General features: G+C 50.2%; 1 protein-coding gene across 1 annotated transcript in view; it reads right to left on the bottom strand.

The window, feature by feature from the left end:
• The window catches only part of UBQLN1 (ubiquilin 1), a 564,657-nt gene that overhangs the window by 103,748 nt on the left and 444,104 nt on the right, over positions 1-16,805 (bottom strand). The window contains exon 8 of the mRNA XM_086961317.1: positions 9,150-9,233. Coding sequence (XP_086817443.1) covers positions 9,150-9,233 — 84 coding nt within the window. The remainder of the gene's footprint in view (positions 1-9,149; positions 9,234-16,805) is intronic.

Genomic DNA, 16,805 nt, shown 5'->3' with positions numbered 1-16,805 from the left:
ACCACAATAGGTCAACCCTTTTTTGCGCTTCACTGGGGGCCTACTCAAGCCCAGAAGCATAACTTAGTAGCTGATTTTTGCTACCAGGTTTAGGACTTTAGCCAAACTACATTTATTTAGTATTTAGTATTGTTAGTAGGGACCAACAGAGGTCCTGAGGAGTAAGCAGGAGGGGTCTGCTTACGAAACATGCCATGTCGACCAAGTAGATAACTTATTTCTTTCTACTTATCTACCCCCTTTTTACTATTCCCAACAAGAGAAGTCAATAAATCATTTTTTTCTACTAGCCAGGAAATTTTTAATTTTACCTTTTATTATATCACCATTACACTTAAATAGGCCCCTACCCCCCCAATCACTTACCACTGTCCTCACACCACACATAGCCTATTGTCAAATACCAAGAGCTCCCGCGTAGTTCGTAGGTCGCAGCACGCCCCGCCCCGTAGAGGGACGGGAAGACCCCTATGATGAAGCATGACACTATGGGATTCGTAGTGTGTGAGGGGTATTTTAAAAGCACATAGTGCTCTCCTTTCACCACCCGCAATGAGAGCTTTTCCCACTATTTCTAGACACCTAGTCTTCACCTTATAGTTTAAAAACGAATAAAATATCTACTATCTTCACATTGATAGAATCCCATTGGTTATTTATAACGTTCAGGAGGGTGATTCTATCACTTCTGCCTCTGCACTTCCCCGATTGGTTTTTACACCGTGGTATGGAGTTATCCTGGAGCCATACAGTACCCTGACTAAAAAGGCACCGGGACCAGACGGTGTTCCTGCTGATGCCTTTAAATGCTTCCCTAACTTCTGGTCAAGACTGCTTTGCAGGGTCTTTAACGCTTTAAACCGTGACAATATCCCTAAGTCATGGAAAACATCAATAATTATTCCTGTTTTTAAAAAAGGAAATAGGCAGGACCCTGCATGCTATAGGCCAATTTCACTGATAGACTCCTCAGTTCAGATTCTAGGGAGAGTCATATTAGTGAAATTGAATAAATGGGCCACTGAGAACAACATCTTGAGTAATGTGCAATATGGGTTTAGACCCAAAAGAAGTACCCTGGATCAGTGTCTCAATCTCCACCTGCTGATCGAGAAATACACCAGGGCTAAGGATGGGTCCATGTACCTCGGGTTCATGGACCTCTCCTCTGCGTTTGATATGGTCAATAGAACTAAGCTCTGGGGAAAATTACTTGACATGGGCCTGGAGAGATCCATAGTCAATTTATTGGCTGACCTCCACTCTGGCCTTACCGCTAAAATTAGAGTATCTACTAATGGAAGGTGTACAGATGTTTTTGCGTCTGAAAGGGGAGTCAGACAGGGTTGCATACTGGCACCACTGTTGTTCACGTTATATGTGAACGCCCTGGAGCCTGCCCTCAGGGGCGTTACAAGCGACATCCCACGTGCAGGGGAACAGGGAATACCAGTTCTCCTTTACGTGGACGACGCGGTTCTTCTTGCTCGAACTGGGGTGGGGCTTCAACGACTCCTGGATGCCTTTGAATCCTTTATGGGTTCCCTTGATCTGAAAATAAATGCGAAAAAATCACAGGTTATGGTTATGGGCCTGGCCTCAAGGAAACCTTTTCATAAAACCTTTTTCTGTGGGCAGGAAAAGCTTGCACGCGTCTCCTCTTTTCCCTACCTGGGGATCACCTTTGATGAGAAAGGTAGCTGGGGTCCTCATGTAAAAAGCAGAGCAGCCATGCTGGCCAGAACATCCGCTGCCCTCCATGGGTTCTCTAAAAAACTGGGGGGTAGGCCAATTGCAGCTGTCAGTAAAATATTCAAAGCTAAATGCATTTCAGTTGCATCATATGGTGGCTCATTGTGGGGTCATAGGGGAGTCGATCCCATACAGACAATGGAAAATAAATTTTTTAGATCTGTTTTGGGCGTCCCACAGTCAACCCCGTCCTATACCGTTCATATGGAACTGGGGGAAGGCTACATCTCAGATCTGATTAGAATTGCACCTTTAATCGCCTGGCTCAGGATGTGGCTTAATACAGAAATTCCTCTAAATCATACCATAATGAGGGACTGTTTGACCCTAGATAATGTACATAGGATTAGGTGGTTGATGTATATTAAGGATAGTTTTTCGAGGTTGGGGAGGCCTGAACTATACTCTGTTATTGATTCTATAACATCCAAAGATATTGCTCACACCAAGGTGGCTATGAAGGAGCTCCTATCCCTGGAGAGGGAAGAAACTGAGCTGAAGAAACCCTGTGTCAGGGCCAGCTTATTGTTGGCTATACCCAACGGTCCTGACAGTTACCTTAATGTGGTGACCCACCCCTACCACAGGTTTATTTTAACTCGTTTTAGATTTAATTTGATATATTTTAACTTGGGTTTTTACCCCGTTTGGAGTACCCCTGAAAAGGCACCGCCCTGTTCTTGCGATCATTTCTCTGAGCAAAGTACTATGCACTTTATAATGTTCTGTAGTTATTACAACGAAGCTCGGAAATTGTTTCTTGTACCTATACTCAAGGAAGCAGGATTTATTTTAGTCAGACCTGCTCTTATTTATTTGCAAATGTTACAAACTCCCAGGATTATGTTTCATGTGGCCAGTTTCCTGGTGAGAGCTATAAGAAGCAGGAACATCAGACTTAAAAACGTGTCTACCTCCTTTTGTAGTATAGACCTGCACACTAGTTAGTCTGTCTGCTGGTGACCATTGGTCAAGAATTTTTAGAATGCATTGTAACAGGGCTAGTAGTTGCCTTTTCCTAACATTCAGATGGGGACACACTAAGTAATTTTTAAACCTTTTTTGCACTTTAGCACCTAGCACTTTAGCACTTTGCACTTTGTATCAATTTTTTTTAGTTACGAAATGTAACATGGTGTACGTTGGTTTTTTAACATGTTAACCGTAAAATGTTTAACTGTTCTTAATGAACAAGTTACTTACCTTCGGTAACGATATATCTGTAAGAAACATTAGTTAGTGTTAAATTCCTTACCTTAGAATATCCCCAGGCGTCAGTCTGGATCCGGAAACTTTTGCGTAGCAGTACCCCTGCGCGTCGGTAGGCGTCGTCTGTAGGCGTCCCCTGCGGCTCCGCGTCCGTCGTCGGCGTCGTGCGCCGTGATGACGTCGCTGGAGTATATAGACGCCGCCTCCGCGCGCTGACGTCAGTTCTTTGCACACAGCTTTTCCGCGCCAGGAGACGCAGAGCCATGAGAGAACCAACACTGGTGCCATGTAAAACTAGGGCCCTGAAAGAGATGACCTTAACCCTAGGTATCAGTTCGCAGAACGGGGAGGATGGGTGGGTTCGGTAAGGAATCTAACACTAACTAATGTTTCTTACAGATATATCGTTACCGAAGGTAAGTAACTTGTTCATCTGAAAGAAACACGTTAGTGTTAGATTCCTTACCTTAGAATACATACCCCAGCAATACCAACCCCGGTGGTGGGTCTGCGAACCAATACAAACTACACCAGAAAGTCCTGGAGAACAGAACGGCCAAAGAAGCTATCCCTCCGGACTTGACTGTCCAGGCAGTAGTGCCTCGCAAAGGTGTGCAGCGAGGCCCACGTAGCCGCTTGGCAAATGTCCTGCAAGGGGACTCCCCGGCCCAGGGCAGTAGTAGCCGCCGTGGCCCGAGTGGAATGGGCCCTCAGCCCAACAGGAGGCTCCTTCCGAGCCAAAGAGTAGCACGCTTTGATGCAGAGGACGACCCATCGAGAGATGGTTCGTTTACAAACCGCCCGTCCCTTCTTCGCACCCACGTAGCCAACAAACAGTTGGTCATCCACCCGGAACTGGCGTGTGCGATCCATGTAGAATGAAAGCGCACGTTTTGGGTCCAGACGGTGGAGCCGCTCTTCATCCTTTGAAGGATGCGGAGGCGGGAAGAAGGAAGGGAGGGTGATGGACTGCCCGATGTGAAAGGCCGAAACAACCTTGGGCAGGAAAGAAGGTCTAGTCCTCAGAACCACCTTATCAGGATGAATGGACAGGAAAGGAGGTTGGACAGAAAGAGCCTGGAGCTCACTCACTCTCCTGGCAGAGGTGATGGCAACCAGGAAAGCCGTCTTTAAAGTCAGGAGACGGAGAGGACAAGAATGAAGGGGCTCAAAGGGAGCACACATCAGGAAGGTCAGAACCAGGTTCAAATCCCACTGAGGCATCACAAACGGAACAGGTGGAAACATGTGAGTGATGCCTTTTAAGAACCGAGTTACAATCGGGGATTTGAACAAAGAAGGCTGATCAGGAAGCCTCAAAAAGGCTGAAAGGGCAGAAAGGTAGCCCTTGATAGTGCCCAGAGCAGAGCCCTGCTGGGCAAGAGAAAGAAGAAACAGAAGAACCTCCGAAAGAGGGGCAGAGAGAGGATCCACAGCCTTTGCTGTGCACCATGCCACAAATCTGTTCCACCGACAGGCGTATACCGACTTAGTGGAGGGACGCCTGGCTGCCAGAATAACATCACAGACTTCAGGAGGCAAGTCAAATGGGCTCAACTGCCGCCGCTCAATCTCCAAGCATGGAGGTGGAGACTGGACAGGTTCGGGTGGAGGACCGTCCCCTGCTGCTGCGACAGAAGGTCCTCCTGAAGGGGCAGGCGGATCGGGGGACCGACTGACATGCTGAGTAGCTCGGGATACCAGTACCTTCGAGCCCAGTCCGGAGCCACAAGGATAACTTTGGCCCGGTCGCGCCTGATCTTCTTCAGCACTCTGGGCAGAAGTGGTATAGGCGGAAAGGCGTATAACAGACCGCAACTCCACTCGCGCCGAAAGGCGTCGCCGTGCGAGTGCCGTCTTGGAAACTCCAACGCGCAGAACTGATGACATTGCGCGTTCTCTTCTGTGGTGAATAGATCTAACCAAGGCTCTCCCCATTGCAGAAAGATGCCTTGCGCCACGTCCGAGTTCAGACGCCATTCGTGATCCATCGAGCACCGACGGCTGAGTTCGTCCGCCCTGGCGTTCAGAGAACCTGCCAGGTGTTGAACCGTCAGAGTCACGCCCTGACGTTCCAGCCATTGCCAGAGGCGCAGAGCCTCCTGGCAAAGGGTCCACGACCCCACTCCGCCCTGTTTGTTGCAGTACCACATGGCGGTGGTGTTGTCGGTGAACACCTGCACTACACTCCCGTTGACAAAGGGGAGGAATGCCTTCAGTGCCAGACGAATCGCCCGCAGCTCCAACAGGTTGATATGGAGCCGGGACTCCGCCGGAGACCAGATGCCTCTGATCTCTGCCTCTCCCAAGTGGCCACCCCAGCCCTGGAGGGACGCGTCCGTCACAACAACGTGCTCCGTTTGGGGAAGGGAGAGGGACTTGCCCCTGACCCAATCGCGGTCCGTAAGCCACCACTGCAGTTGTCTCGCAGTGCCCTCCGAGATCAAGACGTGGTCGGACAAGTTGCCCTGATGCTGGGCCCACTGAAACTTCAGGTCCCACTGCAGAGCCCGCATCCGCCACCGGGCGTGATTCACCAGAAGGATGCAGGAAGCCATCAGTCCCAGCAGCCGCAGCGTCAACCTGACCGAAACTCGGGATAGCGGCGGAAAGATGGGAATCAAAGCCTGAATATCCCGAACCCGCCGTTCCGGAGGATAAACCCGAAACTGCGCCGAGTCCAGAACCGCTCCGATGAAAAGGAGCTTTTGAGAGGGACACAGGTGTGATTTCGGCACATTGATGGAGAACCCCAAGTCGTGCAAGAGGTCTGCCGTCATCTGAAGGTGGTGGACGACTGTCTGGGGCGAGCCCGCCTTCAACAACCAGTCGTCTAGGTAGGGGAAGACTGAAACCCCTAACCTGCGCAGATGAGCTGCAACCACCGCCATCACCTTTGTGAACACCCGTGGGGCGCTGGTAAGGCCGAAGGGGAGCACGGTAAACTGAAAGTGCTCGAGGCCTACCGTGAACCGCAGGTAACGCCGGTGGGCCGGCAGGACGGGGATGTGAAAATGGGCGTCCTGCAAGTCCAACGCTACCATCCAGTCTTGCGGATCTAGAGCAGCCAAGACCTGAGCTAACGTCAACATCTTGAACTTCCCCTTCCGGAGGAAGCCGTTGACGTTCCTTAGATCCAAGATAGGACGTAGGCCCCCCTTGTCCTTCTTGGGCACCAGAAAGTAGTGGGAATAGCAACCACGCCCTACTTCTGGCCCAGGAACGCGCTCGATGGCCCCCTTGGCCAAGAGGGCCGTAACTTCCTCCTGCAGAAGTGTCAAGTGGTCCCCCGACACACGGTGGTTCTGCGGTGGCATGGCTGGAGGAGAGGTCTCGAAGGGGAGGGAGTAGCCCCTTCGGACGATTTGCAGCACCCACCTGTCCGAAGTGATCGTGCGCCAGTGAGCGTGGTGATGGCGAACCCTGCCACCCACTGGCGTCACATGGGGCCGAAAGCACGGACTAGGAGGATTTTGGGGTAGATGCTGCGGGGGGAGGTGTGGTCTGACCCCGCCGTTGTCCCCGACCGCCACCACGGCGGTTTCCACGGCCGCCACCGCGTTGGAAGGATTGTTGCGGCGCGTGGCTGGCAGCACGTGTGGGGGCGCCCCTTCCTTGGCCACGAAAGGGACGAAACGAACCCGTTTGCTGACGCTGGGTCGAGAGACCCAAGGACTTGGCCGTGACCCTAGAGTCCTTGAAGCGTTCCAGCGCGTGGTCCGCCTTGTCACCGAACAGGTGACAGCCATCAAACGGCATGTCCATCAATGTATTCTGGACATCAGCCGAAAAATTGGCGGATCTCAGCCAAGCGTGGCGACGAATCGCCACCGTCGTCGACATAGCTCTGCCCAGTGAGTCGGTCGTATCAAGACCACACCGTATTGAATATTTCGCTGCATCCCGGCCCTCAGCCACAGCTTGACCGAGTTTTGCCCGCACCTCCATGGGGCATTCTGGCAGCAGTTCCGCGGCCGTATCCCACACAGAGTGGGTGTAGCGGCCCAAGAGGCAAGCGGTGTTGCAAGACCGCAGGCCCAAACTAATGGACGAGAAGACCTTTTTGCCAAACTGGTCATACCTCTTGGATTCCCGGTCGGGCGGGGCCGACGGGAATGCGGACTGGGAGGTCGAGGCCTGGATCACCAGACTCTCAGGAGTGGGGTGGGTAGACAGGTACTTGGGGTCGTCCGGACAAGGACGGTGGCGCCTGGCCACGTTCCGATCAACAGGCGCACCTGAAGCGGGTCTGGACCACGTGCCCAACAGAACGTCTGACAAGGCTTCATTAAACGGCAGCAGTGGCTCGTGTGGGCATGACTGCGGTTTGAAGACCTCGGTGAGGATGTTAGGCCTCACGGCCGCGACGGGGAGCTCAAGGTGTAAGGCCTTGGCAGCCCTCATCAGCACCACAGAATAGGCAGCTCCCTCCACCGATGCCACGGAAGGAGGAGAGATCAAACCAGGGTTAGGAGAGTCGTCCAAACCACTGGCATCCCCCAAGTCACCTGTCCAGTCCGGGTCATACTGGCACTCGCGTGACAGAGGGTCCTCGGACCCCTCCCAACCTTCACCGTACTCCTCATCTTCTCCGTATTCGGAGTCAACGATGAAGACCGGCTCCTCGGGGTTCATGGGCCCCATCGGCGCCGGGACCGGCGTCGAGCGACGCCCGTCCGGCGCCGCGTCCGGCGAGGTAAGGGGACGGCGCCGCCCGGAGCCGGCGCCGGAACCCCACCGCCGGCCGGAGCCGGCACTGGAGAACCGGCGCCGCGCGGGGGCGGCGTCGGGGGTAACCCCGATGGCAACGGCGCCGGGGAGGCCGGAAGACCAGCCGGCGCCGATCCCGAAGGCCCCTGCGGCGCCGGAGTCGGAGCCGTCGGCTGCGCCGGGGCCGGAGCACCCGACGGCGCCGTTGCAGGGACACCCGAACCGCCAGGGCCCCCAGACGGTAGCACTGGGCCCGAAGGCGCCGTAGGCCCCGTCGGAGAAGCGAGCGCCCTCATGGCCATGAGGAACGCCTCGATCTCCTCAGGCGTCGCGCCATGCCCAGGGACCGGAGGGTATGAGGCAGGCCGCGCCGGCGACTCTCGCGGAGCCGCGGGGTTGGGGTCACCCGAGCCCCCGGCCGCATCGCGCGAGCGTCGGGGGGAGTCGGGGGTACGATGACGACGCCCCGACTTCTTGTGCTTCCTACCTGACGAGCGGTGTCGACTTCCGGAACGCTCGGCGCGGCTCCGCGACCGCTCCCTCGAATGCTCTCTCGACCTCCGGCCGGACCGGGACCGCTCCCGGTCCCGACGTGGGGCCGACACTCGGAGCTCCAGTATCTTGCGGGACCGCTCCCGCCTAGCCTTGTTGGTGAGGGCCCGGCAGTCGACACAGGAGTCCACGTCGTGGTCGGGGCCCAGACACCGGAGACAGAGGCGGTGATGGTCCGTGACCGACATCGTGCGCTCACAGTCATCACAGTGCTTGAACCCAGGCATCCTATCAGGCACAATAAGAGAAAAAACAATCGAAAAACTTGGTCAAAGACCGGAGTACTGCTCTTCAGATCTGCGTCCACTGGCGCGGAAAAAAGAAGAACTGACGTCAGCGCGCGGAGGCGGCGTCTATATACTCCAGCGACGTCATCACGGCGCACGACGCCGACGACGGACGCGGAGCCGCAGGGGACGCCTGCAGACGACGCCTACCGACGCGCAGGGGTACTGCTACGCAAAAGTTTCCGGATCCAGACTGACGCCTGGGGATATTCTAAGGTAAGGAATCTAACACTAACGTGTTTCTTTCAGATGTATTTGTCGTTTGTGACTTTATGTATATATTTGCCATTGTCTTTGTATGATATTAAGTTATCGCAATAAAGTATTTTGACTGACTGACATACAGCACCACCTACAGACATGGGGAGCATTGAAAAAAAAATTATCCTGATCTAGTCTGGCACCTGGGGATAGTCTAATGGAGAGGGAATCTGTGGTAAGAAGTGTTCATAGGAAACCAATGCTTTTAGGATGATGTTTTGCTTCATCTACTAAATATCAGTAGATATTAACAGCTATATTTTTCTTACTAAATGTAATGTATTCAGTTTGATTAGGCTTTTTGAAATTCGCATGCCTGAATAAATAATTACTATAATACAGTTTTTATAAAAATTGAGTGAATGAGTGTTTGCTTACTTGTTGAAGGAAAACAGGGAGTTGTTGCCTCATTTGATCCTGAAGTTGTGGATTTCCGGCAAACAGAGGGTTATTCAGCATCATCTGGAATAAAACAGATAACCTTAAAATAGACATTTTTTAAAACATTTGCTGTCTAAACAATTCCATCATGATGAAATACAGATTTTTTTGCAAAATGGACAATATTATTAGTAAAGGTTATATTGATTACTGAAGTTTATCAGCAGTTGGTAAAAGAAGGTCCTCAAACAATGTCAAGTACAAGGAGAAACAGCTCAAAAGTGCAGCAACCTTTCATAGATTTACACGCTTGAATCATTCCCAGACATCGGTATGGGTATCTGTTGTAGTCAATGTACATGAACACTAGAACAGCTATCTGCAGCCAAGCCTGACTCGAATTGACGATTTGTTCATCAGCTCAAAAGGGGTGCACATCAAAAGTCAAGGACTAAGTTCAAGTCCCACTGGGCATTACAAATTGTCGAGGTGAAAATAAATGTTGGAAACTGCGTACAACAAGCATTGAAAATGCAATAGGTCTCGCCCTCGTTTAAGTTAAAGCAATTCTGTTTGTAAGTAGGTGGTTTTTTAGCTTTGCTTTTATTAGTGTTTTTCAAACTTTCATGTACATAACATGCAAATGTATGCATATATGTATGCATGTATTTATATAGATATGCAGATGTGTATATATATGTATGTATGTATGTGAAAACGAAGTTTGCCACTTGCTTGGAGACAAAGAACAAAGAAGGACCCCAATATTTTCAGTAAGGTCCTTTATTTCTTTGGAAACCGGCATTCATTTTCAAAAGGTCAGTGTGCAAGGTCCTGCGCGTTTCGAAGCTCCTGCTTCTTGTTCACTGACCGGCGCTGTGATTGATGGCAGGGATTACGACATCTTTGTAAGTCCGTCATTTAAATGGCGATTACCTGCCCCCATGTGGGCTGGCTCACGTGTTAGTTCTTCAGGCATCATGGGACTTGTAGGTTTTATTTTGCCACTATTTTTCCAAAGGTGTCTGCCAAACAACCCTATTTTTTGTGCAATTATTAAATCCTTCAGTGGATGTTTTAAAAAAGGAATCCATTTTCAATATTTTGACGGATTTTGTCTTTCCGCACTTACGAGATTCCAGTATCTCGCTGCAGGCCACATACTATCATGGTGGTGCGAGCTCCACGACCGGGGCTGGCCGTAAAACATGAAAACGAAGTTTACCACTTGCTTGGAGACGCACTCAAAGAACAAAGCAGGGCCCCAAGATTTTCAGTAAGGTCCTTTATTTCCTTGGAAACCGGCATTCATTTTCAAAAGTTCAGTGTGCAAGGTCCTACGCATTTCGAAGCTCCTGCTTCTTTTTCACGGACCGGCGCTGTGATTGATGGCAGGGATTAAGACATCTTTGTAAGTCCCTCATTTAAATGGCGATTACCTGCCCCCAGGTGGGCTGGCTCACGTGTTCGTTCTTCAGGCATCATGGGACTTGTAGGTTTTATTTCGCCACTATTTTTCCAAAGGTGTCTGCCAAACAACCCTATTTTTTGTGCAAATATTAAATCCTCCAGTGGATGTTTTAAAAAAGGAATCCAGTTTCAATATTTTGACGGACTTTGTCTTTCCGCACTTACGAGATACTGGAATGCGTCTCCAAGAAAGTGGCAAACTTCGTTTTCATATGTACGTATGTATATATATATATATATATATATATATATATATATATATATATATATATATACACACATACATAAATACATATGTATACGTTTATATATGTGCATATGTGTGCGCGTAGAGAGGTAGAGAGTGAGGTAGAGAGTGAGTAGTAGTGTGTGTGTAGTAGTGAGTGTGTAGTAGTGAGTGTGTAGTAGTGAGTGTAGTAGTGTGTGTAGTAGAATGTGTAGGAGTGTGTGTAGTAGAGTGTGTGTAGTAGAGTGTGTGTAGTAGAGTGTGTGTAGTAGAGTGTGTAGTAGAGTGTGTAGTAGAGTGTGTAGTAGAGTGTGTAGTAGAGTGTGTAGTAGAGTGTGTAGTAGAGTGAGTAGTAGAGAGTGAGTAGTGGAGTGTGTAAGCTGTTCCCCTGATTTATATGAGCTAATACCTACCATAGAGTGATGCGCAGAACAGGAAGAAGAGGCTAAAATGGTGAAGATTCTGGAGAGGGTTCTTTTTTTTATCAGTAATAATGGATTCGCTGGTGATGCGTATCTGCTCTAGAGGCTAGAAACGGACATGTCTTCAGAAGGAGGTAACTTCGAGCCGATGATTTTTGGATGCCAGCCTCTCTGCTGCAATGATTTGCCTACAGGGGTTTCTTCATTAGGTAATCCTGCGGAATATTTCACCAGGGACTGGACATCGGGTATCCTGGGCTTGAATTTCGTGCCGATGTTCGGGCGTCAGCGCAGACGGGACATTGGGGATTGCTGTGAATATCAGATGCATTGCAGTCAGACTGTCCGAGGAAACCTCTAATCGCATTACAATTGGCAAGATTTTTTTTTCTCCCTTGGTGTGACAAAATGACATTGGGTGTTTGATTGGTGTGACTGCATTTTGCTGCAGTTGGGTGTCATTGATCCCACATTCGGGTTTCAGGCATGTGTTTCTTTTTCCGTTTTATCCCTTCTGTGTGAAATGATTGTCAGTGCGATAATTTCCTCGGCAGTAGGGTCTGAGTTTCACACCTCCCCACCAGAGGTCATATTGGTGGCTGCTTGTTACTGTACACTGCGCAAATTAGAACCACTGTGGAAAACACCGCACGTCCATGCTTGGGGTTGCCAGTGCCACTCTTTCTTATTTGCGGTGTGCAGCGCCCCGCAACCCCCGTTCACAAGGGCCATTTAAATGGATGCCTGTCCGTCTTCGGACCCAGTCTTTTGTTGTTTGAAAAAATCAATGCCTCTGCAGTGAGGTCTGCTATACTGACGGTCCACGTCTTGGGAAACTCGAATGTGCGCAAGCATTTTTGGCTATATTGACGGTGTTCTGTTAAATGCACAGTGGATATTAGTGGTATGAGGGGACGCTTCGTGATATAACCTATATGCTTATATTTTTAGTTTACAAGGGGCGTCTGCGGATCTGTTATGCTAGCTCGGCCGCTCTGAATGCCAGTCTGTGAAAGAGCGTCCCGTTTCACGGCAGCCGCCTGCGAATGGCCATCTCTGTGAATTGGAAGTCTAACACCGCATAAGACTCAAACAGGGCGTAACACAGGCCCCTGCAGCTCTCGGCGGTGCAAGGGGAGGCAGCCCTCCACCCACTCCGGGGACCCCCATTCGGCTCGAGGCCAAACTGAGATATGTTAGACTTGCGGGGCCCTCTCCACATTCTATAGGGGTGTCCCTTCATTTTGTGTTGTGCAACTGACTCAAATAGCCATTTAATTCTACAGCATCGCCGCGGGCTCGTCTCATTCAACACACTACGCTGCAGACTGGATGCTACCTTGTGACATCTTTGATTTGTGGAACGGGAGGGTGTGTCGTGCAAACACAAGAAGGTACACAAACAGAAAGGTAGCTGCGTACAGCGAGTGTCCACCTTTATGTCCCTGCCCAGAAAAAAGACCACATTGTCCGCAGCTGCCGTCGTCGCGGGCTCGTCCTCCTATAGGAGGCGGTGTTTAATCGCCGTGTTCGGGCTGATGCAGCAGCACTGCTGCTAGCTATGGGGCGCGGGGCTGGACCTCAGACGAGCTCCGCAGACTGCACAAACATAGGTGTTTCCGACCATGGAGACAAGACGGGCGCTCTACCTCTCGCAATAAGCAAAGAAACTCATGTGAGCATAAGGACGAGTTGAATAGGAATTGTGTTCAATGGCTGGCTATATAGCACATAGTAACATTAATGATAGCAATGATAAATAGTTAATCAACAATCATAATAATGCACTGTTTCATTCCCCACACTGGGTTACAAACACACGCAGGGCTCTGAGCAGGATGGGGGCGGCGAGACAGGAGTGTGAGGGGGACTTTTCTCTATTTCTGTTGTCCCACTTGGACAGCCTGGCCAGGTTTGTTATCTTTATGGGGCAATGTATTTCGCCCCATAAAGATAACAAAGCTTTTACGTCAGCATTTAGTCAGGGCAGCCAGTCCAAGTGGGACGGCTCTAACAGAGAAAAGTGTACGTCACTGGAAATTCTTTTCTAATGGCTGGCCACTGTTTAGCCTAAACGGTGACGCCAGCCAATGGAAAAGAGGGGCGGGGCTTAAAGCCCGCTATTGAACCCTCCTGATGACACTAAATTTCGCCAGCGAGACTGCGCATGTGCAGTGTCTTAAGGCTAGGCTTCGACCTAAAAAGGGCTTATCAGGCAACTGTAAAAAAGCCAAAAGAGCCAATACGTCTCCCTTAACAGTGTCTAAAACAAGTCCTTGCTGGGGTAGGGACAGAACAAACAAAACTTTAGACAGCTTCCCTTGAATGGGTCAATGTGTTGGGTGTTGCACCAATACACAAATTTGTGCCAGCGATCAGCGTACAGTGATTTTGTGGAAGGAAACTTGCTGCCCAGATGACATCAGTGACCTCAGAGGAAAGGTCAATGGAGGTTAACTACCACCACTAAATCTCAAAGCATAGGAGCTGTTCGCAATCTAGAAGTAGTGTTTCATTCATGGGGGAAAAAATTGTGCAGGCCCAGGTGTAATACTCTGCTCCGCTGTGAGAAAAGACCCACCCAAAAAGGAGGATAGATGCTCAGGCTGAGGCCTTCCAGGTACCACATTCGCCTGGCCCAATCTGGTGCCACTTGGATGACTTGGGCCCAGTTGTTCCAGATTTTATCCAGAGCTCAGGGTAGGCGAGGCAGTGTGGGAAGGCATTAGAGGAGCCCCAAGCTCCACTTTATCTGAAAGGAGTCTAGAGAGAGTGAAGTAGTGTGGCTCACTGGTTAGAGGCGGCAGACCCGAGAGCAGAGGACGGCCCGGGACCAGGGTTCGATTCCCGGCGCGGCAGGTTTCTGGACCAGGGTCAGCGGACTCGATAATTCTCTCGCCTCGGTGCCCACTCTGATCAGCGTTCACACTTGGCAACTCTGGGCATTAGCTTGCCTCATCTTCACTATCGGCCCCACCAGACCGCCGGGGATGCCTGGTCTCACCCTGGAGATACCCATTAAGGGACCATCTCTCAGGGAAGCCAGGAAGGGTTTCGCAGCGGTCGAAGCGCCTTGGGACCCTCCGGGTAAGTAGTGCGCTATATAAATGCCTATACATACATACATACATACATACATACAGAGATCTGTTTTGGAAACTCCAACGTGCAAAAGTACTGACATTGTTAGTTCTCGTCGGTGGCAAAAGTCAAGCAAACGTTCTACCCATTGTTGGAAGACAACCTGTGCCACTGCTGCGTGCAATTGCAATTTGCGATCCGCTAAGCATTGGTAGCCAAGTTTGTCCAATCTGGCTTGTAGAGATCTGACATGGTGATTTATCACACCGCCAATTCTTGGCGGTCCTGACACTTTGAGGTGCAGAGCCTCCTGTCAAAGGGCACAAGACCCCAACCTTGCCCTGCTTGTTGCAATATCACGTATTTGAGCACCAGCATCAGTTCTTTTGATGTGGGCAGGAAGGCCTTTAAGGCTAAGGGAATCACCTTAAACTCCAATGAACTGATGTGGAATTTAGTCCTTGTGGAGAAAAGTGGCCTCTGATTTCCACTCCTCCCAGACAGCCTCTCCAACCCAGTAGTGAGGCATCCGTGATCACTGTCAGTTCTGGGTGGAGTAGGGAAAAGGGTCTGCCACTGAACCAATTGCTGCCCAGTAGTCACCACTGCAATTCTTTTGCAGTGTCCCCTGAAAACCTGGGTTTAATTTGACAAAATGCCCTTACTATGTGCTCACTGGAATTTGAGGTCTCTCTTCAGAGCTCTCATGATTCACCTGGCATATTTGGCCAGCAGAATGCAACCATCCCCAAGAGCCTCAGAGTCATCCACACTGAGATCCAGTACTAAGGTTGAAACATTGATCATAGATTACACTGTACCTTAACCAGAATACCCAAGATGAACTGGAGCATCTGCAAAGGAGCTAGGTGGGACTTCAGAACATTGATAGTGAACACCAACAAAGTTGATAGGTTTGTCATCATCTGGAGCTGGTTGGCGACTACCTCGGGCAAGCCTGCCTTTAACATAAATTGGCATGGTAGGGAGAAGACTGGTAGCCTTGACCTTTGAAGGTGTGCTGCGAACACTGCCAATACCTTTGTGAACACTCATGGGGCACTGGTGAGGCTATAAGGGAGAACATTGAACTGAAAATGCACTTGGCCCACAGTTGGCGTCTGTGGACCTGAGGGACAGGGATATGGAAACAACTCTCCCACATGACCAACGCAACCATCCAGTCTCTGGGGTCTAGGGCAGATAGGATGTAGGCTAGTGTGAGCATCTTTAACTTTTTGGCTACCAATGCTTAAACATTGAGAGGGCGATGATCCAAAATAGGACGAAGGCCTCCGTCCTTCTTCTGCACAAGGAAGGATCGACCGTGACACCCGGTTCCTGCTTCTGAGGCCAGAATGCTCTCCAAGGCCCCCCTTTGCTTCCTGCAGACAGATAGATGGTCCTCCATCACTCGTTCTGATGGTGGTGGAAGGATCAGTTGGCGGGGGAAGAGGGGGAGAAATGAGAGGGCTGAGCTCCAATGAACAATTTTGAGGACCCACTTGTCTGAAGTTATGGCCTGCCAACCCTGGAAAAACTATCAGATCCTGTTCGACAGGCTGTTTTTTGTCGGCAAGGACTACAGCAGTTTTGCAGCTTCTGGAGGGGTGGGGGACCAAGTTGCACATTTTACCTGCAGTCTCTGGAGTTGTCTCTGAGACCCACAACCTCAGCCACAAAAGGGTTCAAAGGTCTGCTAGGTTGGTGGAGGGGTAGGGTACAGGAAAAATGGAAACCTCTGATTATAGCCATGGAGATGGTTAAACTGCTGGTGGAACTGTCTTGTGGGAGAGGAAAGACTCAAGGAACGTATGTTGGCTCTATTAAGGACATGTGGAAGTCCCCAGAAAAGCTCGTAGACCTCATGCAAGTGTAGTGCCGAAGAGCCACCCTACTCGACCTAAATAATCAGTCATTTTCAAGCCAGAGCATTTGTCCAATTATGCAGCGCCGAAAATGCCTTGAATACCCGTGAAAGGGACGCCCAAAGGATGTCTGGAACAGCCATTAAACATGTGCTACTGAATCCAAAAGGGCATAAGAGTAAAGACCTAAAAGGCAGCTGGCATTCATGAGCAACAAGGCTGGATTTGTAGATCATAAAATCGGTTTTCAAAATGAGGTGTTCTATTAGATTCACTATCAGGCAGAGTGAAAGGAAAAGCACAGGGATATACTTTGCTCATGGACGCTAGAACTACCAAGCTCTCTGATATTGAAAGTTGAGATAGAAATATTGGGTTGCCTGGTGCGGATAATGGCGACGAGCGACCTGAGCATGGTTTCGACCAAGTGAATATCCGTGAGGGCCTCATTAAAAGGTAATAGTAGCTCTGTAGGAACTCAAGCTGGTTGAAATGTCTCAGTTAACACATTTGGTCTTCACCTTCATATTGGGGAGCTGAGAGTCTAGAACTGCTACCCTACACATTACAACTGCTAAGGAGGTGC

This window comes from Lissotriton vulgaris, chromosome 3_1 (genome assembly GCF_964263255.1).
Source record: "Lissotriton vulgaris chromosome 3_1, aLisVul1.2, whole genome shotgun sequence".
NCBI lineage: Eukaryota > Metazoa > Chordata > Amphibia > Caudata > Salamandridae > Lissotriton > Lissotriton vulgaris.
This window is presented reverse-complemented; position numbering and strand designations above follow the sequence as displayed.